We start from the raw sequence: 24,433 nt of genomic DNA on the forward strand, positions 1-24,433 counted from the left end.
AAACTGAAAGATATGCAAAATACTGTATCCAGTGGTCATGGACAGATGTTCTATGACATTTGTAAAGCCATGAATAAATATATATAGTAAAATGTAAAATAAATATTTTGTAAAGACATCTCCGCCCATCGGGATATGTATGTAGCAGAAATTTCTGGAAGAGGAAAAAGGAAGTCAGTTAACAGTTTTCTGCTTTCAGGCTAGAGAGAACTCGAGAAATACAGTTTTAGGTTACATGCAGAAAACTTGGACACGCAAACCAGAACCTGACATTTATATTCAGTAAACTGCATATTAATTATATGTATTAACAATGATTAATTTTAATTACTGGACTGTTGTTTTATTATTGCATTTAATGCAGTCATTAAAACAGGTTGTCAATAATGCTAAACTGTGAGTGGAATGATAAACTATGACAAAGTTATATATGTGTGTGAACACATCAGAATGCACCCATGAAACAGTCATGCAGTCCAAATTATTGAATTAAATAATTTATATAAAACTAATTATCTTTTTAGCTTTATTGATTCTTATTAGTTAATGCTTCTGTTTTCAGTATGTTGCTTTATAATTTGTTATTTTAGTTCTATTTTTATTAAATCAGTTTATAATAAATATCTTGAATGAAATTGTTGAAGCTTGGACCACTGAATCTCTATAATAAAAGATATAGTGATTGACTGTAAAAAAGGGAAAGTTAAATATTTAGGAATAGAATTCTTAAGACAAAATTATTATCTGAGTGTTATAAGTTTAAATCTAGCTGACAGAGTGAAATGTAATGACCAGATGCACCAACACAATGAGATATCTTTTATGTTAATAAATAAATGCAAGAAAGTAATCACAAATAATCAATGAAATATAATTTCAATAAAGTAGGTACAATTTTCAAAATATTTATGAAATACTATTAATATAGATAATAGAAGATGACTAAATTTGAGTAATTTTACCATAGAAGTTTTTCAAACTTCTTTCTTATGTTTTTTTTTAGACAGAGTTATTTCCCAAATTTGGATATCATGCATCTAATGAAAATGTAATTTAATTTTCAGTGTTTTATTATAACAAATCCAGCAATCAATGCCTTACAATGTAACAATGTTTTATAAGAGCCAGAGTGGCGCAATGGTTAGAATGCAGAACTGTAGGCTACTGCTGCTGATTGCCAGCTGCCTGCAATTTGGCAGATCAAATCTTGCCAGGCTCAAGGTTAACTCAGTCTTCCATCCTTCCAAGGTGGGTAAAATGAGGAGCCAGATTGTTGGGGGCAATAGGCTGACTCTGTAAGTTGCTTAGAGAGGGCTGCTAAAGCTCTATGAAGCTTTATATAAGTGCTGTTGCTATACACTGCCTCATCCTGATTACATCTGCCCATCGCACCAGATCTGACAAAGAAGGCATGCTGTGGGTCCCATCAGTCAGGGAATATCACTTCTCTGCTGTAAAATCTGTCTTAAGGAAACTCCCCCCAAAAGTAAGGTTAACTCCATCCCTCTTACCATTCTGCAGGCTCCTCAAAACCTGGCTGTGTCTTCAGGCCTCAGAAAACCAGGGAGATCTTGTGATGACCCAATTATTGTAGCTTACATCATCCTATCCTGCTTCTGTATTTTTAATAATGAATGTTTTATATGTTTATTAATTTTGTTAATATCAAAGAAATTATGTCCTTAAAGGTTCAATAATTTTATTCAAGGGACCCATAACATAAGCCTCTAGGTGTTATAAATATCTCTGAGAAGAATATTTAGAATCTCTCAATAATTTTACATATTGCTAAAAAAAAAAAAGCTTTGTGACAACATGGTTTTACGGAAAATAATCAACAGCTTCCTGGCTCTTATTCCTACTAAAGAAAATAATTACCTAATAATCAGCCTGTATAACAACTGACAAAACTTCTTTATTAAAATATGGTCTCATCTGAAACAATCAGATAACTAATGCCAGGTATCAACATTTGCTAAGAATTACATGAATCAATATTTTTAACAGATTGCCAACTGAAACCCAAGTTTCTCACCAACCAACTTGAGATCATATAGTACAGTCTACAAAACTAGGTCTTTAGAGCCTTTTCCAAAATGCAGGCAGAGTCAGAGTACCTGGAATTGGGGGGAGAGCAACTCCATAGGGCAGGCAACAGAGTAAGCATGTGCCACTCAAATTTTAATTGCTTTTATTTATATGATAAAAAAACACAGGAGAAAGTCGTTCCAGGGTGCCCTAAAGTGAAAGAAAATAGATACCTTAGATCAGTGATGGCTAACCTTTTTGTCATCGTGTGCTGAAAGTGTGTGCACATGCGTGACAGTGCACATGTGTCTGCCCACACCCATAATGCAATGTGATGTGACACCTCCCGTGCTCATGTGCATGCGACCCCCCCCTGTGCCCCATTTTGAGCCTAGCAGGCCTCTCTGAAGCCTCCTGGGACCAAAAACTGGGTTCGAGGGGAGCACAACCACAACGCACTCACTCCTTCCCCCCGTGCAGGTACATGAATCTCCTGCATACGCCTTTCCCCCTGCACATGCATGGCAGAGACCCAAAAATTAGTTGGCCGGTGGGAGGCAAGAATGCATGCGCAGTGGAGGTTCGCTGGGGTGACAGCTCGCATGCCCGCAGAGAGAGCTTCACGTGCCAGCTGTGGCACGCGTGCCATAGATTTGCCACCACGGCCTTATATAAAGCTACCGAAACTCACAATCACATTAGCAGTTTGGTCTAGCAATTAAGGCACCAAATCAGACTATGAATTTTATTCCTGTTTTAGGTTGGGTGACTTTGTGCCAGGCACAATTAATCTCACAGGGTTGTTGGTGTGTGAAAAATAGAATGAGAAAGCAGTGTTAAGTATGTTTGCTTCTTTGAGTTTGAGCTTAAAAATCTAACAAACACACAAACAAAAGCCAAGGAGGCTGTATAGAGTTTAAATAAATGGAAGATGTTTCATTTAAGCAAGATTTGGGAAGTTAGAGCAATCTTATCTGAATAATATATAATTCCAAGGAAGAAGATTTTTTTCTCATAGAGTTGGAAAGTATTTTCAGCTCAATAGTAGAATAAGAATGGCCACTTTAGAAAAAATCATTTTGTAAAAAATATTGTTTTAATATGTGTTTTGGTTTGATGTGCTAACCATGGTTTCTAATGAGTTCTACAACTGTTTGATGCATAGCCTAAGAACTTTCCTAAGTAGGGTAACATTTTCTGTGAAAAAAAAATAATAATCAAGCATATTGCGGTCACATATCATGATCAGGTGACCTCAGGACACTGCAACCAGTAATAAATTCAAGCTGGTTGCCAAGACCCAAATAGCAATCACGTGACCATAGGAAGATAGTGACAGTCATAAGTACGGGTACAAGTTGTAACTCGCTTTTTCCAAGGCCATCATAATTTCAATCAGTTGTAACTCGAGGATTACCTATATCTATAATTTATCAATCTTTCCAGGAAAATATTAATTATATTATTACTAAAAATTAATTATAATTTAATGCTTTTTTGCAGGTCACAGTGCCGTAGACATTACAAAAGTAGCAAGAAGACATCGTATGTCTCCATTTCCATTAACATCTATGGACAAAGCCTTCATTACAGTTCTGGAGATGACTCCAGTGCTTGGAACAGAAATAATCAATTATCGAGGTATTTAGTATCAGTTCTGGCATCCAGAAGAAGAATAAAGGAAGAACTGTTTAAGTTTCATTTACATTTTCTTTATTAGGACTGAGCAAATACTTGGAAAGGTGTGCTTCACAATCCACAGAAATGCATACAAAGTACCTCTCTCTCAAACATTAAAGCAGTCATGTTTTTTTTCTAGACCTGCATAGCTGTAATGTCAACTGGTTTTGTTTGTCTGCTTACTATCCATCTGCAAGCACAGCCCTCTATATTGAAACAGCCAAGAGTAGTTTACAAAGCCGCTGCATGCATCTAGAAAAAAATGTAGCTGCTTTAATGATTTGGAAAAAGATATTTTATGCATATATTGCAAAGTAACTGTTTGAAAGGATTTGCACAGCCATAGTTTTTATATTTTAAGTTATGCATAACTTATTTCACTGTTTACAGCAACAGTTCTCTTGGCTGGATATTTTTCTACTAATTATAAAAGAGCTGAATCCAAGAGATAATGGTTTGTAGAATGCCTGGAATTTACCTAATAAATTCATAGCAAAAATGTCGCTTACTTTAGATTTTCAGTCTAGCAGGAAAATGGCTAGCGTTAAAAAAAAGATAGGGAAATAAAAACTAAAATCTGGAACAAAGAATGTTTTGTAACCTAAAGAACCACAGAAGCAGCAGTAATTTATTATATTTGTATTATGAGAATTGAGCTACATATATTATCTAGTTGCTGCTTGGTAAAGTTTTAGCTAAAACATTTGCTTTTGTCAGCAGAAGTGTGCAGTAATAGTACTTTCACAGAAAAAAAAATCCAGACTGAAGAATAATCACAATAACACAGTTATTAATCATACTTACCATCAGTTTCTTTTCCTGCTGCATGTCAAGTAAAAAAGAGAGTAAGTTGTACATTTATTTGGCATCCATGATTATGTTATAGGAAATCGCTTCCCAACAATCTGTGTAATAATATTTACCAAAAAATGAAATAATATTGTACACATACAGATTACCAGTACATAACTGCATACATAACTTTACATACACTAACATTACAACTATATATCAGGTACTGTATCCCACTCACACATCCCCTAAACTCAAGAAATCAGCCTAAATCAATGTAAGCAAACAATTTTGAAAGGCTGCACAAGTAGTCCTTAATTTACAATCACAAGTGAGACCACAATTTAGGTCATACATCATTGCAATTATTATACAAGATGCCCATATGAGTGCCTCACTCAATAATCGCAGTCCCAGTATTTTGCCGATTTCAGATTTGGTATAAAGAAAGACTAGGTCCAGGTATTTACCTTCATAAGCTTTATGCATTTATTCAGCTAAATAAAGATAGGACTTCCTTAGCAAGGGAGAACCCTGAACATATTTTGACACTCATATTTATATGTTTGATATATTGTCCACTTCTCCACCCAGAAGCACTGGCACACTTCACCCAGACAAGCTGGCACACTCTAAATAAGATAAAGTACAGAAATAGTAATCCACCGCCCTTGGAGTCCTTGGAGTTCCTCTGAGGACACTGGATGTCATCTTAGGGACTTGGGTGTTTCCTGAGAAAATTTCCATGACCTTGAAGGTCTGTAGAGGCAATGGTGACATTGGCACATATGCTTCCTCAAGACTTTCAATAGACACACTGGTTTACAGATTTCTCCCCCCCCCCCACCGGTCCGTAACATGCCCAGAAGAATTAGGCCTTCTCCCTGCCCCACCACCTCCTGGAACATTTGGGCTTTCCCCTCTCCCAACCACTCCTAGAAAATCTGGGTCTTCTCTCCAATTCACTATTGGAGCACTTCACAACTGGTCTTTATCTCCTGCCCCACCACTAGCACTTGTTCCCCAACCTACCACTGGTGCTTGCAAAGTTTCAAAGGTAGAAAGAACTTTAGAACATTGCAAAGTGAGCACCATCCCTCACAATGTTTTCAATGACTAGAAAAAGCCTCAGAAACTTCTCAAGACAAGCCCCAGACTTCACAATGTTCTGAGGGTCTTTCTACCTTCAGAAATATGACATTAACTAGCTTTCTCCAGTAGCTGCACCTCACTGCAGTTCTCAGTAGCTGCACAAAAAGGAAAGGAAAGTAGGCCTGCAGGGAGACGGCCCAAGCCTTCCAGGAGGAAACTGGACAGAATCTTCCAACAGAATGGTAGTTCTCAGGATGCATGTTATATTTTGGTCTTTGAACTTATGAAATAACTGACTCAAGATCAGAATTTTTTGAGATCAAAATATTTTGCAAATACATCATCACCCTTAAAATCTACATTATTATATTACTGTTCTATTCTTAGTCTAATTACAATAGCCAATGTTCTTCTTTGCAAATGGTTTTTTTTTCCAATTATTATTATTTTTATTGTGGTATGTCTCCGTGCCTCTTCACAGATTATTGAGAATAAAATTAAAAAGGGAAGTATTCAAAATGTCCTTGAAAGGAATATGGGCACACTTAAATAGAGAAGTCAGAACTCATTTTATATTAAAGTTACTATTTTTAGCACTGTGTATTTAGTTCCATACATCTCCCTTAATCTGGCTGGCAAACTTTGGAATTTTTTCTAAATGCTCCCTTATAAATTTTGATAAAGCTTGAAAGAGTTTTTTTGAAAATAAAGTTTTTGCTATCAGAATTTCATGTATGCTCTCTTTTCCCCCCTGTGTTTATGTATTAGATGGAATGGGCAGAGTCCTTGCCCAAGATGTTTATGCAAAAGATAACCTTCCACCTTTTCCAGCTTCAGTAAAAGATGGCTACGCTGTCAGAGGTGAATGTTAACAATTATGAATATGCCAGGATGCTTTTCTCCAGTTTAGTATCACAGCAGAGTGCTGGTTTCTGTATGTTGCCTGGAAAAACAGGCTCAATAGTCCTTAACAGCATTTTAGTCCTTATCTTAATGACATTCATTCATACTAAGAGTATATATACTGTATTTAAAGTAAGCTTAATTTATCATTACACAATATAAATTGGAAGTAATATTACAAATCAGTTAGTTTGCTTATGTATATGTTTTTAAATTATAATAAAGTTAATTTTCAGTGCTATAAAAGAAAATATCCATCCATCCCATTAAAGGATTTTAGCTATTATTGAATTGGCTCTTAGGTTGTTTTTTTTAAGATTTCAGGATAATTTTATTCAGATAAAAGTATGTTGCTGAATAAAAATATCTAGTATATCCTGTGCAGAGTAGAACTCTATGACCAATAGATCTTTCACCCTGACTTGTTCTCAGTGAAGCATTCTGGGCACACTTTTCATCTCCCACCACCTCCTTTTGCTTTCCTAAAGCATTCTCCATAGACATAAGAAATCCTCATGAAAAGATTGGATGTGGTTCAGGTACTGTAAAAGGAGGAATGAGCAGGAATCAAATTTTCCGCATATGCTCCATTCCATGGCAGCCTTACCCCAGATCATTTCTGGTTTATTGGTTGGACATATCAATAAGAATATGGCAAAAATGATAATACCCTAACAAGATTTTTACATACATATAATTTTTTTAAACATAAATGGCACAATAAAATAATTCATTGCCTTTTGCCATAAGTAAAAATTGTAATTTTTCTCCCAGAAAGTAAACCCAAGGAATATTTCTATAAGAAATATTATTAGGGTGTGACACTAAGGTGTTTACATAAAGCAGAATGTATAATGTATGTTAAGTAGTAACTTAATTTGTACAGTTACATTGTATATTAGGAAAGTGGTCAAATCAAAATTGTTATGCAAAAATATATGTGGGAAAAGGAATTATAATGTCAGAAATAGCCATAGCAAAAATAAAGAGCCTGATAATGCATATTTTATTGATAACTGTAATTATCAATTATCATGATCCTATATTAACTTTCAGCTGCTGATGGACCAGGGGATCGTTTCATTATTGGGGAATCCCAAGCCGGTGAGCAGGTAGGTACAATATATTTTGCTTCCCTTTTCTATTCTTTGTTCATTATGAACTAGAATAATCTTGAAAAATAACATGAAACCATTCTAATGACTATTGTAAACAACACAAAGGCTATATGAATTATTGTATTTCTATAATTACATATTTTAATGTGGTGATAGTTTCCTCCATGCATATAAAATCTAGCAATAGTAGTTAATAGAAAACTTAGTTATCATTTGCCTATAACTAAGTTCCTATGCACATGAAATAAAAAGGCAATTAGCATGTTTAATACAGTCATTGACACAAATTCCAAAATTTAAATAAACAAAGCAATTAAATAATACAAAGCAATTATAAAATCACACAACAAAATAAGGAGCCTCTAGATTAAAAGTTAATAAAATCAACACCTACTCTTTCAAATTAGTAGGATATTTATTTGTGGCTTCACTGGAAGTGTAGGAAAAGAAGAGTTCTTGAGAGATCTATAGCATGAATATTCTCTTGTCATGTAAACATTAAGCTCTTTTAACATTCCATTTCTTAAAGTACAACAAGTTTAAATTGTTGCCAAGCAAATCAATCTAATGGATCCTCCTCTCTTCCAGTGGTTAGTAGTATTAGAGAATTCAATAGAAATCAAGGCAAAGGAGACACGGTGAGGATCCCCAATGTCAGATCACGTTGCCACTGCTCCAACAGGAAGACCATATCCCAAGTGTGATCACAGTTTCGAGTCAGACTCTGGATAATCTGGGAAAGATCCATGGCTGTCATGGAACCCATGAACTCCCAAGCACCTCAGAGGCCATTCCTAGGGAGGGTAGATTAAAGTCCTAGAACCATGAAGTTTCTCCAAAACTCCACTGCCAACCCAGAAATGGAACTCAGACAGGGAGGTTGCTATGCAGCAAGGAGGTTGGTGCAACAGCAACAATTCCCAACTGAGCCTTAGAGGTCAACTTAATGAACAGGCTCTCACCATCAGTGACCTCTGGCAGGACCTCTGAAAGCCATAAAGATTTCCTGCCATTCCCCACCCCAACTCAAGTCTTGGTTGATGCCACACTCAAAATACAGCTTGGCAAATTTCAGAAAGGACAGCTCACATCCAGACCTTGCTAATAATGACAGGTCGGCATTTCATCCACAATCAAATTATAGATGTGGGGGGAGGGCTATTACACACTGACCTGGCCGTCAGTAGCAGCAACCAGAGGACAAGACCACTGAAGATCCATTCACAGGGAATTGAGTTTGAAATCAAGGAACTGGAACTGTTGTGAGACAACAGTTAGGCAGTTCTTGATCATTCAGAGATATTTTTTCAGGGGATAAAAGGGGATTGAAGTTTATTTTCTATGCACTGTATTTGAAAACTTCTATTGCAGTCAATTTTTTTAAAAAAAAGATGAAATAGAAGAGAAGAATAAATTAATAATGCTTTGTATATGTGTTTCTCGGAAATAAAGTGCTGGACTCAAAAGAAACTTCTTCTCTTAGTTCCTCCTTGAAACAAACTCCCTTGATACCACCTTATAGTCTCATAATTTGGGGTAGTATATTTATTCATTAACATCCTGAATTGAACTGCAAAGTGTAATAAAATTTTCTTATAGTTTTTTAAAAATAAATTGATATTTTTTGGTATTTTTTTAGCCAACTCAAACTGTAATGCCTGGTCAAGTAATGCGAGTTACAACTGGTGCTCCAATACCCTGTGGTGCTGATGCTGTGGTGCAAGTGGAAGACACAGAGCTTATCAGGGAATCTGATGATGTGAGTGCTACCAAAACATTCTTTCTTGCTATATCTGCAGCAGGGCAGCTCCAAGAATTCATCCATCAGTCTGTAATCCCACGACATAGATACAAACTTACATTCACACATTTGAAATGAGGAACAGTGTCAGCAGTTGTACATTCTAGAGACTGTAGACCAGGGGTGTCAAACTCAAGACCCGCAGACCGGATGCAACCCACAGGCTGCTTAAATCTGACCTGCAGGGCCGGCCTGGAAATAGCAAAGGACCAGCCCTCAGTTCCTCTGGCAGCCAAAATGTTTTAGCCTGAATGGCCTTCTGCCACACTGCCTGCCAAAATGGAGCACAAGGGACCACTTGGCCTCCTGTGCAGAGGCCGAACATGAAGTGGGGGGGGGCTGCGCACACCTTCCAGCACCCAGTTTTGGCCGGCAGGGTGCTGCAGGAGGTATCCATCCCTTCCCCCCTCAAGCTGGCCTGCGGAGAAGAACTACAATGCTAATCCAGCCCTCAAAGAAATCCATTTTGACACCTCTGCTATGGACCATACATATGAGAAGAAACCGCATATAAATAATCGTAAATAAATAAATATGCATATAGTTCATTTTTGAGATAAAGGAAAAACATTTCCCACTTCCCTCAGAACATTTTCAGTTGGCTGTATTTTAAATGGCTTAAATTCCAACCATAGAAAATAACAGGAATTCAGAAACAACTGCTAGTTCTGTACATTGGAATTGGTCTTGGACAAAAGGTAAAGAAGTGATTCCTCTCTTCCCTTATCTCCCCCTCCCAGCACACAAGAAACGATGGGGTTGGCAGCTCATGCTGACTCTCATTAAATGTACAGAATATTTGAACAAGGTGATATTTTTTAAATTGTTTGAAAAACATTAAAGAAAAGGGATTTTTAATGATTTCCCAACAAATTGAAAATCATCTCCTTGGGAGGTTTTGTGAATTCAGTGGTAATTAGCACTTATTATGGTCTAACACTTTATCCTATCTATTTAGCAGTCATCCTGTTTCATAATAGGTCTAGTGAAGAACAATTACTTTATTGCTCTTTGCTAGTCTTATTTGGCTGCTTGTGTTTTGTAGCTGCAAAAAAAATAAGTTGCTCTTTTACCTTTGCATGAAATAATTACATTCCATTCATGAAATAATTACATTCCAATAATAAAACAACGCTCTGTACTGCTCAGGTTCTACAAATAATCAAAATTTGCATTTAGACACACCCTGAATTCTAATAGCAACAGAACAGAAAGTGCATAAGTATCAAAACTCAAGCCAAAACATCAACATAGTACTTTGTCTTTATATATTTATAATCTAAAACCTCAGCAGTATTAGCACTCTGTATGTGAAACTGTATTAAATATAGCCAGACATCTTTATATTTAGTTACCTAGTGTTAGTTTTATTTATTTACTTTCTGTAATAGGCAACTTTTCTGCGAATGGCATCAGAAGACCAATCAAATATGTAACCCCCTACATAAGTTCTGATTTTCCTATAGGAACTAAATTTTTAAACTGGCAGGATGAGGCAATAAAACTGAGTTAACAATGGCTCTTCAGCTCTGAGTTGTGTGCCTACTTATTGTTCCTACCTTATCCCAATCAGTATAAAGCATTAACAGAATAAATATAATAGTACAACGGAGAAAACTAGAAAATAAAGAAAAATTCAAGCACCAGAAAGCCCAATCACAATGCCCAATAATAATGCTGGTCATGCTTGTTACATTTTGTTCTGAGCATTGAGCAAAAGAGCATGAAATAAAACTCTCAAATCACATGTGCTTTATTTCAAATTTGGAACATCGGATCACATTTGGAATATTTTGTTCCCACAAAAAATGTGCATCCACCTAGAAGACTCCATTGAATATAGAATCTATTTTAGTGGTGCCTTGATTGTTTTGAAAAAGGAATGAAAAGACTGATGGCTGCATTCAGAGAAATACTAGAAATGAAATTTGCAGTCTTTTCTTATGCTTGATATATAGAAAAAGAACAGTATAAAGTCTATTAAACAAGTTTGAGAAATACTGTTGTACTTTTAATTCCTTTAAACTATCTTTACTATGAGATTTAGAAATATAGAGTATTAAGATTAGTGTACTTATTAATTTAATTTAAGGTTTATTGATGTCATAATATATTCAGGGTTGTAATTGAATGCTAATATTGATTCACAAATAACACTGACTTGGGATTTTAATCAGTATTTGATAAATACGCCATAAGGGATTCAGTATAACATTTTAAGCTAGAAAGAATTTAACCATATTATGGTTTACTGTTTTATGGAAAGCTAGTCATTGCCTTTAACAGATTTAAACTTCTAGCCCACATTAACATGTCTAATGTGTTCATACCATACTGTGATGTAAGCTGAAATCTCTCTTATTTCCATAAATACAGGGCACTGAAGAACTCGAGGTACGCATTCTGGTGCAGGCTCGACCGGGTCAAGATATCAGGTTAGTTAATTATTTATCTTTACATTTTAAAATGAAAAATAACTACTCAATACCTATAATATTAATAGCTTTTGAAATGTTATAAAGGACGTGTTCTTTTTGTTAATAACAGTTTCTCTCTTATTGTTTGGGGGGCATATTCAGACCTATAGGACACGACATTAAAAGAGGTGAATGTGTATTGGCCAAGGGAACCCATATGGGCCCATCAGAGATAGGTCTACTAGCAACTGTTGGAGTAACCGAAGTTGAAGTTAACAAGTTTCCAGTAGTTGCTGTAATGTCTACAGGGAATGAAGTAAGAAAATATCTAATATTTATAAATTGTCAAAAAAGCATGATAGAATTCTTCATAAAGAATGGTACTATACTGGTAGTTCTATTTTGATTATAGTTTTGCAATCTCTTTGATTGCAGTTTTTGCAGCCTCTTTATTGGTAAAATAGACATTTTAAAGATTTAATATACTGCTTTAAAATATCTGGTTTTAGAACAGTAGAAAGTATATTTACATTGTATGTATAGTGGAGTTTAAAGTTTCTGAACCCTTTTGAATTTTAAATATTCCTGCATAAAATTCCTGCATTCCTCCTAAAAATGTATCTGTTTTCCACACATCTTAGAATTAGATAAAGAAAACCCAAGAAATGAGTCAAAACTTTCCTTTTAGTTTATTTATGGAGGAAAATGATCTAAAGATACAAAAAATATGAGTATCTTAAAGTAGGTTTATCAGTTCATTTGAAAAGGAAATAAAAGTCAATTGTTTCAATCAATTGAATGATTCTTAGGTGTCAGATTGGGTATCCTGCCTTATTTAAAGAACAGAATTCTATATGTTCACTATCAAAGTCTTATCTTTACAACACAGGAATGGGGAAGTATGCCCCCATACGAGATTTCTGAGGACCTCCAACCTTCCTGCTCATCAGGCAGGAAAAGGTTAAAAAAATAATTCCAAAGAGTTTGTAAAACATAATGGTAGCAGTATTGCCATTTGGGCCTGCTCTTCCGCCTATGGACCAGGATAGCTTACCTCAACTAATGGAACTATGAATTCTGAATCGTGTCAGTAACTCTATAAGAAGATATCAGGACATCTGTCTGTGCCCTGACGCTCAAGAAAAAGTGAATCATGCATCAGGACAAAGATCCAAAATTCACAAGTAATATGACCAAGGAATTGCTAAAGCAGAACAAAGTTAATGTTTTGAAACGGCCAGGTTAAAGTCTTGACTTTAAACCTCTGGAAAAATTGTGGAAGTGCCTGATGTGAGCATATAAGAGGAATGCTACCAACATCCCCAAGTTGAATTATTGTGAAAGTAGGAATGGGCTAAAATTCCTCCAAGCCCATGTGCAAGACTGATCAACAGTTGGAGGAAAGATTTTGTTGCAGTTACTGTTGCCCAAGGAGAGAGGTAGGGAAACAGTTACATAAAGCAAAGGTTCACATACTTTTGCCCCACACAGATATTAGGTTTGAATCATTTTCATCCACAAATAAATGAACAAGTGCAATGTTTTTATACATTTATTTAATTGGGTTTTTTATTTAGTTGTAGAACTTCTATGGAAGACAGATTAAAGTTTAGATAATATTTATGCTGAAATATTGAAAACTCAAAAAGAATTACATTTTTTTTATGTATCACTGTATGAATCTCACAAGTAAAAAAACCAAAATTGGTGTGAATTATGAAGTGGGAAACAGAAATGGCAGTGATACTGGCCAGAGATGGAATTCATTTCATTGAAACAGTTAAGCAGTACAAAATCGGAATGACTTTTATTTCATGTTGCATAAATGGATTTTATGCCCCTGTGGTAGAATTTTCTCTCCATCATGCTCTCTACAAATCTGCTTCAAAAGGTCTTTTAACTCACACGAGGCCACTTTGCAGGCCTACAATGTGCAGAAAGATACAAAATGACTTTCCATCAGCAAAATCACATGATTGATAAACATAGCTGGATGCAATCTAGTATATGCAGATTTGAAACTATGTGCCAATAAAGGAAAATATTTGTAGCTCAGGGTTGAGATCAGGGGTCCTTGGTGCTCTCTGAGCTTGCTTGTTTCCTTACAGATGTTTCATTATCCAAATTAGGTAACATCATCACTGAAGCTATGTGCATACTTTCAGAGATAAAATCTCAGTAGGAAATTAAAGGAAGAATGGATGATGATGCGAAATAGAAGTAGCAGAAGAATAATTGAGATAAAAGGGACATTTTTGTATTGTATTGTATTGTATTTTATTATTTGTATGCCGCCCTTCTCCGGGAGGACTCAAGGCAGCGAACAATTCAAGGGGGGGGGGGGAAAGGGGAACATAAAAGACAAAATACAAATAATAAAAGTAGACAACAGTCGCACAACCATACATGTCGAGAGGGGAGGGAACTCATCACCCCCAGGCCTGCCGGCAAAGCCAGGTTTTGACGGCTTTTCGGAAGGCCTGGAGAGAGGTGAGGGTTCGAATCCCTGCGGGGAGTTCATTCCAGAGGGCCGGAGCTGCCACAGAGAAGGCCCTCCCCCGGGTAATAGCCAGGTGGCATTGGCTGGTAGATGGCACCCGGAGGAGGCCACCCCTGTGAGATCTAAGGGGTCTGTGGGAGGTAATTGGCAGCAGGCAGTCTCTCAAGTACCCAGATCCAATACCATAAAGGGCTTTATACGTTATGACTAGCACCTTGAAGCGTATCCGTAGACTGATCGGTAACCAGTGCAGCTCGCGGAGGATAGGTGTAACGTGGGTGTACCGAGGTGCACCCACAATCGCTCGCGCGGCTGCGTTCTGGACGAGTTGAAGTCTCCGAATACTCTTCAAGGGCTGCCCCATGTAGAGCGCATTGCAGTAGTCCAGTCTTGAGGTCACGAGGGCGTGAGTGACTGTTGCGAGTGCCTCCCGGTCCAGGTAGGGACGCAACTGGTGCACCAGGCGAACCTGGGCAAATGCCCCCCTGGTCACAGCCGACAAATGGTGTTCTAAAGTCAGCTGTGGATCCAGGAGGACCCCCAAGTTGCGAGCCCTGTCTGAGGGGCATAGATTTTCACCCCCCAGCCTGAGTGATGGAATATTGACCAAGTTTTTGGGAGGGAAACACAACAGCCACTCGGTCTTGTCTGGATTGAGTACAAGCTTGTTAACCCCCATCCAGACCCTAACAGCCTCCAGGCACTGGCACATCATGTCAACCGCTTCACTGAGTTGGCACGGGGCAGACAGATACAGCTGTGTATCGTCCGCATATTGATGGTGTTTTATCCCGTGCCGTCGAATGATCTCACCCAGATATTAAATAGCAGGGGGGACAGGACCGAACCCTGAGGAACCCCGTATTTCAGGGGCCTAGGGGTCGACCTCTCCTCCCCAACTAACACCGACTGCTCCGAGAGGTAGGAGGAGAACCACCGAAAAATGGTACCTCCCACCCCCACCTCTCGCAACCGTCGCAGAAGGATACCATGGTCGATGGTATCGAAGGCCGCTGAGAGGTCAAGGAGCACTAGGATGGAGGAATGACCTCCATCCCTGGCTCTCCAGAGATCATCGGTCAGTGCGATCAAAGCGGTTTCCGTGCTGTAGCCAGGCCTGAAACCAGACTGAAAGGAGTCTAGATAATCGGCTTCATCCAAGGACCGCCGGAGTTGCGAGGCCACCACTTTCTCAACAACCTTCCCAATGAAGGGGAGGTTGGAGACTGGACGGTAGTTGTTCAAACTGGCTGGGTCCAGTGATGGCTTCTTCAGGAGGGGTCTCACCACCGCTACCTTCAATGCCGGTGGAAAGAAACCCTCCCAAAGAGAGGCATTCACCATCGCCTGGATCCAGCCCCGCGTCACCTCCCTGGTGTCCTAAATTTTTAATTTAGGAAAGCATCATGCAAGGCTATATGCATCCCAACCATATAAAATATTGCTAATAAAATTCCATCTACACATTTCTCCTTCTCAACAACTTCAAAGAAGATCTTAGCAACTTCTTTTAATATCTCGGAAAGTGCTTGAATTTAGACTTTTACAAATCTTCAAGAAATTGTTTGTTCACTGTAATGGTGCACACAAATATTATAAGTGAGTACCTGTTCACAGTCTTAAGATTATTATATGTAACAAATGTGGTTTCACGGTTCAATTAATTTGACTATAATCTATTCCTAATTAATTATTTTGACCCATTTCCCCCATAATACTATTACTATTTTTTATAGCTATTGAATCCTGAAGATGACTTGTTACCAGGAAAGATTAGAGATAGTAATCGTTCAACTCTTTTAGCAACAATTCAAGAGCATGGATATCCGACAATCAACCTGGGGATTGTAGGAGATAAGTATGTGCAAAATAACTCTTTGCTTTTGCTACCGAAATATTATTATTTTTATATCTTGTTAAATTGTGCCACTTTTTACCTCTTGGACCAAAGTTTATTTAGCTGTTATTTTTGTTAATTTGCTTTGAAAGACATACCAGTATATTGCTGGTAGTTATCACTATTACCACTCATTTCATCCTTCTGATGGGAAGAATCTTATTTCTTATCCTTCAATTTTCCAAAACTAGCTTCTTTTGAAGACTGTAGCTCTGGATGGCCAGAACGAGATTTGGTTAAAATTCTATTATTGCATTAATGCATTGCTTTGCAAAAAGCATTTTGGCCATCTCTGCAATCTAAGCAGAAATAAAGCAGTGAATACAAGAATGGCCACCTCTAGCATGAATAACTGGATTGGCTAAATATCAATACAGGGTAATCATCAACTTATTATCATTCATTTAACAACTTTTTGAAGATACAATAGCACTGAAAATAGTGCTTTATGATTGGTCCTTGCACTTACGACTGATGCAGTGTTCCGCAGCCATTTAACAAAATTTGGGCAACCAGCATGTATTTACAATGGCAGCAATGTCACAAGATCATGTGAACATGATTTGCAACATTTCCAGGGGGGTTTCCAATAAACACAATCAATGGGGGAAGCCAGATTCGCTTATAAACAGTGACAAAAGAGGTTATGAAATTGGATGAGACTCACTTATCAAAGCATAGATTAGCAGTCCCAATTGTGATGTTAAATAAAGGACTATCTGTTTAGTAAAAAGGTTTCTGTGACATTATGCCCTGTCAAAACATGCTGTTTTTTAAATAATGCTTTTAGATATACATAAAGTAGACTAGATTAATTTCTCTGATTATAGATTTCAATCTGGTGAATGTCATATATCATGTATTGTAATATTTTTTCTATTTTCGTTGTGTCTTCTTTGATTATATATGAAAATGTGTCCCCTTAAATTTCCCAATTTTTAGAAGCAGGAATTTTTCTCATCTTCATTATAGTCATCGCTTTTGTTTAGGACATTCCCTTGAACTGCAATGAACTTCATGTAAATAGACAACTTTTGTGGAGGTCTACTTTTTCTTGTGTTAACATATAAATGATGAGTCAGTGGGAATTTTATTTATTTTAAAGACAATCAATTTTACATTAATTATGTGAACTTATTAAGGCAATCTGAGTGTTTAAAAACTTTTAAAGTTAAAATTTCAAAATTGTTTGACCTCTTCCTTGGCCTCTCCTACAATTTGAAAAGAAAGCTATGTTTTATGGAAAGACATCAAGATATACAGGTACAATTGAGCCCCAAATCTCTGTTGCTAAGCAAGGCAGTTGTTAAGTGAGTTTCCTCCATTTTATGACCTTTCTTGCCACTCAGTAAGTGAATCACTGTGGTTCTTCAGTTAGTAACACAGGTTAAGTGAATCTGGCTTCCCCATTGACTTTGCTGATCAGAAGGTTGTGAAATGTAATCATATGACCTCGGGACACTGCATATGTTATAAACACATGCCAGTTGCCAAGTGTCCAAATGTTGATCATGTGACCCTGGGGATGCTGGCCGTAAGTGTGAAAATGGTCGTAAGTCATTTTTTCAGTGCACTGTAACGTTGAACGATCACTAAATGAATGGTTGTAAATCGAATGTTATTCATATGATTTTAATCAATTAAATCAGGGGTGTCAAACTCAAGGCCCATGAGCCAGATCCGGCCTGCTGGGTGCTTAGATTTGGCCTGCGGAGCCAGCCTGGAAATAGCAAATGACTGTGCTTCTGCTAGTGAAAACGGGCACAGGGGGCTACACATGCCCCCCCCCCAGCACCTCGTTTTGGCTGGCAGGGTGATGCAGGAGGCATCCGTCCCATTTGCCATCCATCCCGTCCCTCCCCCAGCTTGCGGAGGACAACTACAGTGCTGATCCGGCCCCTCGAAGAAATCCAGTTTGACATCCCTGAATTAAATAGTTATGCTAAACATTTGTCCACTGTCTAGTTTATTTAAAGTCAGATGTAAGTTTGAAATCAGATTAAATTTTCTAAGCAAGCAAACAAAACATTAATATTAAAATCAAATTAAGAATCGCAGTGCTGTGGGGTTGACTCCCAATACAAGATATAAAAATACATGCTAGGAATTATAGCCATATGCCATTATTCCAGTTTATATGTCTAAAACTGCAGTGTATACATATTAAAGCATGGAAGCCACTGAATTTAGTAGGGTTTATTTATAGTTGGAAGGATAAAAAATGTAAACTAAAACAAGAGGGCTCCTTATTTACTATTAATTGACATGCCTCCACATAAATCTGGGAATCAAATCTGCAGTTTGAACAAGTAGGGATGGAAACTGAATGTAGCAGGACATAAATTCAACTCCACCACTTCTCTTTTTCATTGCATCCATCAGACTTGTTTAAGACACTATCAGCATTTTCTCTGAGAGAATATTGCATTATTCATTTCTCATTTTCTTGATTATAAAAAGGAAGGGGTAATCTGTTATAAGCAGAAACCAGATTGTTTTCAAAGCAGTAAATCAAGTCTGTAGTTTATTGCATTCTGCCTCTGTCTCTTTCTCTATTGGCTAAGCTAAAGTACAGTTCAAGTCCCATACATCTGCTTTGCAGTTTGCAACACTGGAGTTTTTGTGGGCTTATGGGCAACCTACTTACTCATAATCTTGATTCACTCTGTCTCTTGGTGCTAGAACTCAATATTCCTTAGCAGGTTACATATACAAGTTAATCAGTAAATCTGATCTTTCTAGTTCTTTAAATCTCTGTCAAGAACAGGATCAGGTTTTTTTCCTACTTATATAAAATTTTGCCTCTACACCACGGAGCTCAGAGCTTACTTATGACAGCTGTACAATAAGAGTTTGACTGCAAAACTATAAGCAGGAAGAATGCTTTCATGCCTCGATAACTTTCTCGAACACAGAGCTTAGGGTTGTTTTTGTTTTTGTTTTGTTTTGTTCACTTTCAGATAGATTACAGATTTCTATTATTTTCCATTTTTCTGGGTATGTTTTGTATAATGTCATGATACCATTGTTCTAAAACAATTCATTATAGCAGAGGTCCCCAATTCCTGGTCCATTTCCCAGTACCAGGCTATAACCTACTGGGAACCAGGCTGCACAAGCGGCAGGTGAACATGCAAGCGAAGCTCTATTTGTGTAAGCAGCAGCCGTGCACGCAAAAACATCCCCCACCGCCGTCACTGCCAGTCCACAGAGCCAGAAAGGGTTGGGGACAGGGGTGGGTTCCTGCCAGTTCTAACCTCTTCTATAGAAGAGGTTCCACAAATCTACAGTGCCGTTTAGAACCGGTTCCAGCTCCCTCCCCCCGCCCATCCGCACATCATCAAGATGAAGAGAGAGAGGAAGAATTCTGGGAGTTGAAGTCCACAAGTCTTAAAGCTGTCAAGTTTGAACACCCCTGGGGGGATTTTTTCTAATGGGTTAGGGGTGCAAGGGTCTTGTAACTTGACAGCTTTAAGATTTCTGTGCTTCTGTGTGTTGGCTCAGAGTTTCTGAGCCAACATTTTGGTTGTTAAGCAAGAGCATTGTTAAGTGAGTTTCATCACATTTTACAAGTTGGCCATGCCCACCCAGTCACATGACTGCCAAGCCACTCCCACTCGGTTCACATGGCTGGCAAGCCACTCCCACCCCGGTCACATGGCCGGCAAGCCACTCCCACAAAGCAGGCCAAACCTACAGAAGAGGTTCTAAAAAATTTTGAAACCCACCACTGGTTGGGGGCATTATAGCACTCTGTTGTTGTTACAGTTGCAGACAGAGTTTCCAAAGCTCTTTTATGATTACTGACTCCTCGTTTAGTGAGAATTGTATTTTTGAATGATAAAAACTAATTTCAGCAGTTGACCAAATCAACTGAAGAAAAAAGATTAAAGCAAGAAGATATTATAGGAGTGTATTTTAGGAGTGATCTGTGGAATTTGTTAATGATCTGTAGAGAAATAAATTGGAACTGTACTTGTTTCAGCTCCCAATGCCCACATCCTCTCATGCCATATTGTTTCATAATAGCTATGTCTTTTAAACTAGTGATATAATCAGGTTAATATGGGTGATTGCCAGATTTAATAAGCAAAATTTCTCATATGGGATTAAGCACATCAGCAGAAATAAGTAATCTAACCAAGAGAGATTTTAAATGAAGGTCAAGTAAAACTTTGCTCTACTTTGGCTTATTGAACTAAGATTTGTGTTGACTAAACTTACCATATTTTTCTGAGTATAAGACGCACTGGAGTATAAGACACACCAAGATTTTGAAGAGGCAAATTTGTTAAAAAAGTTTTTGCACTCTGCAGACCTCCCAAAAATGGCCCTTTTTTTTTTTTGCAAAAACGGATCCTTTATGGTAAAAAAAAAGGCATGCATAGCCTTTAGGAGGCTTGTAGAGTGCTCCTTGGGGCTGGGGGGGGAGTAAAAACGAGCATAAAACGGCCCATTTTTGTCAAAAAAAAGGGCATGCATAGCCTTTAGGAGGCTTATAAAGTGCTCCTAGGGGTTGGGGGGCAAAAAATGGCCCATTTTTCACTCATTTATGTCCTTCCCAGCCCCCAGGAGCACCTGGAAGCCTCCTAAAGGCTCTGCACGGCCATTTTTGCAAAGGGGGCGGGGTTTTAGGAAGCCAAAAATGCTGTATTCAGTGTATAAGACATATCCAGATTTTCAGCCTTTTTTTTTTTGAGGGAAAAAGGTGCGTCTTATACTCTGAAAAATACGGTACTTGATTTGTTAAACATGTAATGTTTGAAACTGAATGGCCATGCTGAAAACTTAAAGTTCAAAGAAAAAGCCAAGCCAACACTTTGTCCCCTGACATCCATTTGCCACACAGAGAAAGTTCTTAGCTGATACTTAAATTTTATTTCACGAATGAAAGCGAACCTCCCTGGAGATGGGTTCCAGCACAAGTCTGAAAGCTCAGAAGACAAAACCTCTGGTCCCGGTGACTGTCCCAGATTGGATCCCTAATTTTTTGTTTGCTTGTTTGTTTTTCACATTTTTGAATCACCCATCTCTTCGAAAAGAATCTGGGCAGGGTACAATTAAATATTGAAATACGAAAACAGCATATAAATGTTAGAATGTTAGAATTAAAATTTTGGAAGGAGACAAGAATAACAATTAAATCCTGTGAAAAATGTGAAGGGGTAGCTCTCAGGGCACCAACCAGCCCCATAGCTTTATGCTTCTTTGGGCTCCTCACATGAGGCTTCAGAGCTTTGTTTTAACTCCTCTTTAGAAAGTCAGCACAGTGAGGGCATCTGCCTCTCCCCCAGAGGGAGAATATTTTACAGGATGGCAGAAAAGGCTGCCAGAAAAGTTGGAGTTCTTTAATTGACAAGATCTGCAACACACCTTCCCTGCCTGACCATATGTGGCAGGCTAATGTAATGAGGTGAAGCTGGTTCTGTAGGTAATTTGGCTCCATGCCATGTACAGCTTTATAGGCTCCAACCAACACCTTGAATTGGATCCAGAAGCAAACTGGTGCCCATTGGCATTCATGGAGATGACCCATGTGCCCTTCTCTGGGCATCCTAATATAGTTTGTGCAGCCTCATTTTACACCAGCTGAAGCTTCCGAATACATTTCAAGGGCAGCCCCATCTACAGCAGATTGCATGTTATCTTATGCTTCACGAGAGAAGGCTAGAAACTGTAGAGAACAAGATGGCTTGTTATTCTGCTTTTGCAGCCTTCTGGATACCTGAAAATAACAACCAGCTTCTCTAACCTAATTCTGGTGTTGTATCATTGTCTCAGAGTTTGTTGTTTGTTTTGACCTATATTGCTTGTTCATAATACTGCTGATTTATAATTCACTATGTGTTGCTTGATAGTCTTATTTACAAATTAAGGGAAGGAACAATAGAGTAATTAAATAAACATGATGTCTCTTTGATTAGGTGTGATGACATCACTGTTGATTCAGATATAGTCTGTCTAGAGGTATCACAGTTTGGTCTTGGAAATATGTTCTATGAACAGTACATAATATAAGAAATAATATTTCATATAAAATAATTCTTTCTAGCACTATTTTAACTAAATGAAGAATTGAGCCACCGAAGGATTACATGTCGATCTGTATTAGCAATCTGTTTTATTTGCTTTGTGCTATGCGGAGCAATCACTAATGTTGCTGTTTGGAAATTCAGTACATTTCTGAGGTGACCTTTTGAGTTGGCTGCCTACTTTCCCTCTTCATCAGTATAGTTTTATTCTGGGTAAAGGATGATAAAAAGTATGTAAGCTGAACACCATGCAACATTTGCAACAATATCGATAAGGTTAAAGTTTGTACTAGCAGACAATTTAGATTCACAACTATCTACTGATTTTTCCATTTAGATTCACAACTATCCCATTTAAATTCACAACTATCTACTGATTTGTCTTATTCAGAAGTAAATGTGATGAGGCAGTGATGACAGAAAGAAAAAGCTAGCATTATATGTGATTTTTTGAGAAAGCTTCAGTATGCAGTCCTTTCCCTTGTAACTCAGATTGCCACATGTGCGCTGCATTCTGGAATGCCCCAGTCTTTGAATAGGACTTTCCAGGAAGATGCTTGAAATAAAGTCTCTTTTTCCCCTTCCTTCACATTTAAAAAAATCTAATCAGAAGATTCTCTAGTTGTCAGGTACTAACTTATATGACAGAATACTTACTTCTCCATGTTATTATCACCAGAATTATCAAAATCTTATCCCTATAAAGTAGGCATGTTTGGGAGTTATTGCAGAAATTGAGGTAGGTGGCTGGAGACTATAATTTTATCAGGAAGGAAGAAAACACAAGTCTGAGAAGACGACAGCAAAGAGCAATAGCTGAGACGTCAGGGGACCAAATAAAGAGAAGCAGAAACAGCTGAGAACAACCTGAAGAAAAGCAAAAGCAAAATAAAAACCAATAAATACTGGAGTTATACTGAGATAGTAGTGAAGCTTCTTCCAGCCTAAAAAGGAATCTTAGAGAAGTAGAAGCAGAGCAATGCCTGAGAGCAATGGCTGAGCTATTACTATGGTCTTCATAATAAATCTTATTTATCAGATCTCTGAGACAGTTGTTTCTTGTAATAAACTAGTTTCAGTCCTGGCTGATAGAAGAAGCCTGACATTATGTATGGAATGAAGAAAAGATCATTGGAGACTATTGATCTGGATCTTGGCATCCAGGTCTCAGTAATTCAGGAGGAAGGACAAATGACCACCCAGAGGACTGCTTATGATGGGGCAGTAGCAAATAAGGTCAGCATTAGTTCCTGAATACTTTTAATGGAAGGAGACAGTTATCACAGGATTTTTATTTTTAAAACGTTTACATGGATTTAATCTAAATGATTAAATGGGCTCATTTATTTCATGTCCATAACATTAAAAGAAAATGTTACTTTCTTTGTATCAAATTGTGCTTATTCTCAAGGAAATGTGTTTCATTATCAGAACAGCCAAAGCAAATTCCATTTTAATCCAGTAGTCCCAGTAGTGCTATGATAAGAATTAAAATGTTAAATTGTGGGATCTCAGCATATTTTTTATCAGGGTTAACAGATTTATTTTTCATTTTCTTTGTTGCTTTTACACGGTTAACATGGCAAGAATAAAACTGTTCTAACCAATGTATTTATTTTTAATTCTTAATTTAATTAATTAATTTGTCATCCACCTCATAATGAAAAGACTATGTGCGGCAGTTACGGTATGAAAAGGGCAGTTATGTGGTGCATAAGGCTGAAAATACAAAATGGTCTGCCTAAAGGGGCCCCTCCATAATGCAGGGCCTATTGTTAATTAGCTGCAGTAGTATGTATTATAACCAAAACAGCTCTTAAGGTATAGTTCGCCTATTACAGTGAATTAAATTTATATATTAAGTTTAAGATTAATAATGTAAGAGGAACAAGTGAGAAGAAATAGGACTATGAGACTTAGTAGATCAGCAGCAGACTCTTTGCTGTGGATTGGATCTTGTCAAGTGCTGATAAGACCAATCTGCAGCCATAAATAAGAAGAACTTCATGAATAATTCAGTCTGAGCAGAATACTTGTGTCTTGTAACAGCTCTGGAGTAGGAATGAGAAGCCACAAATACCATGGATATATCTCATTTCATGGCCTCTGTATGAATTCTGAGATTTTTGGAGACTGTTTTTTTTAAAAAAAAATATTTCTTCTTTTCCTCCTT

At 37.6% G+C, this 24,433-nt stretch overlaps 1 protein-coding gene across 14 annotated transcripts in view; it reads left to right on the forward strand.

The window, feature by feature from the left end:
- Positions 1-24,433, forward strand: part of GPHN (gephyrin) — a 234,873-nt gene that overhangs the window by 198,220 nt on the left and 12,220 nt on the right. For all 14 annotated transcript variants that reach the window (XM_087720983.1, XM_087721001.1, XM_087721009.1 and 11 more), the window contains 7 exons: positions 3,532-3,669; positions 6,361-6,453; positions 7,552-7,607; positions 9,253-9,372; positions 11,791-11,849; positions 11,994-12,147; positions 16,068-16,189. In XM_087720983.1, the coding sequence (XP_087577109.1) occupies positions 3,532-3,669; positions 6,361-6,453; positions 7,552-7,607; positions 9,253-9,372; positions 11,791-11,849; positions 11,994-12,147; positions 16,068-16,189 (742 nt within the window). The remainder of the gene's footprint in view (positions 1-3,531; positions 3,670-6,360; positions 6,454-7,551; positions 7,608-9,252; positions 9,373-11,790; positions 11,850-11,993; positions 12,148-16,067; positions 16,190-24,433) is intronic.

The sequence above is a fragment of the Thamnophis sirtalis genome, unplaced genomic scaffold (assembly GCF_051295495.1).
Source record: "Thamnophis sirtalis isolate CommonGarterSnake01/CBP01778 unplaced genomic scaffold, rThaSir2_p1.2 scaffold_1, whole genome shotgun sequence".
Lineage (NCBI taxonomy): Eukaryota > Metazoa > Chordata > Lepidosauria > Squamata > Natricidae > Thamnophis > Thamnophis sirtalis.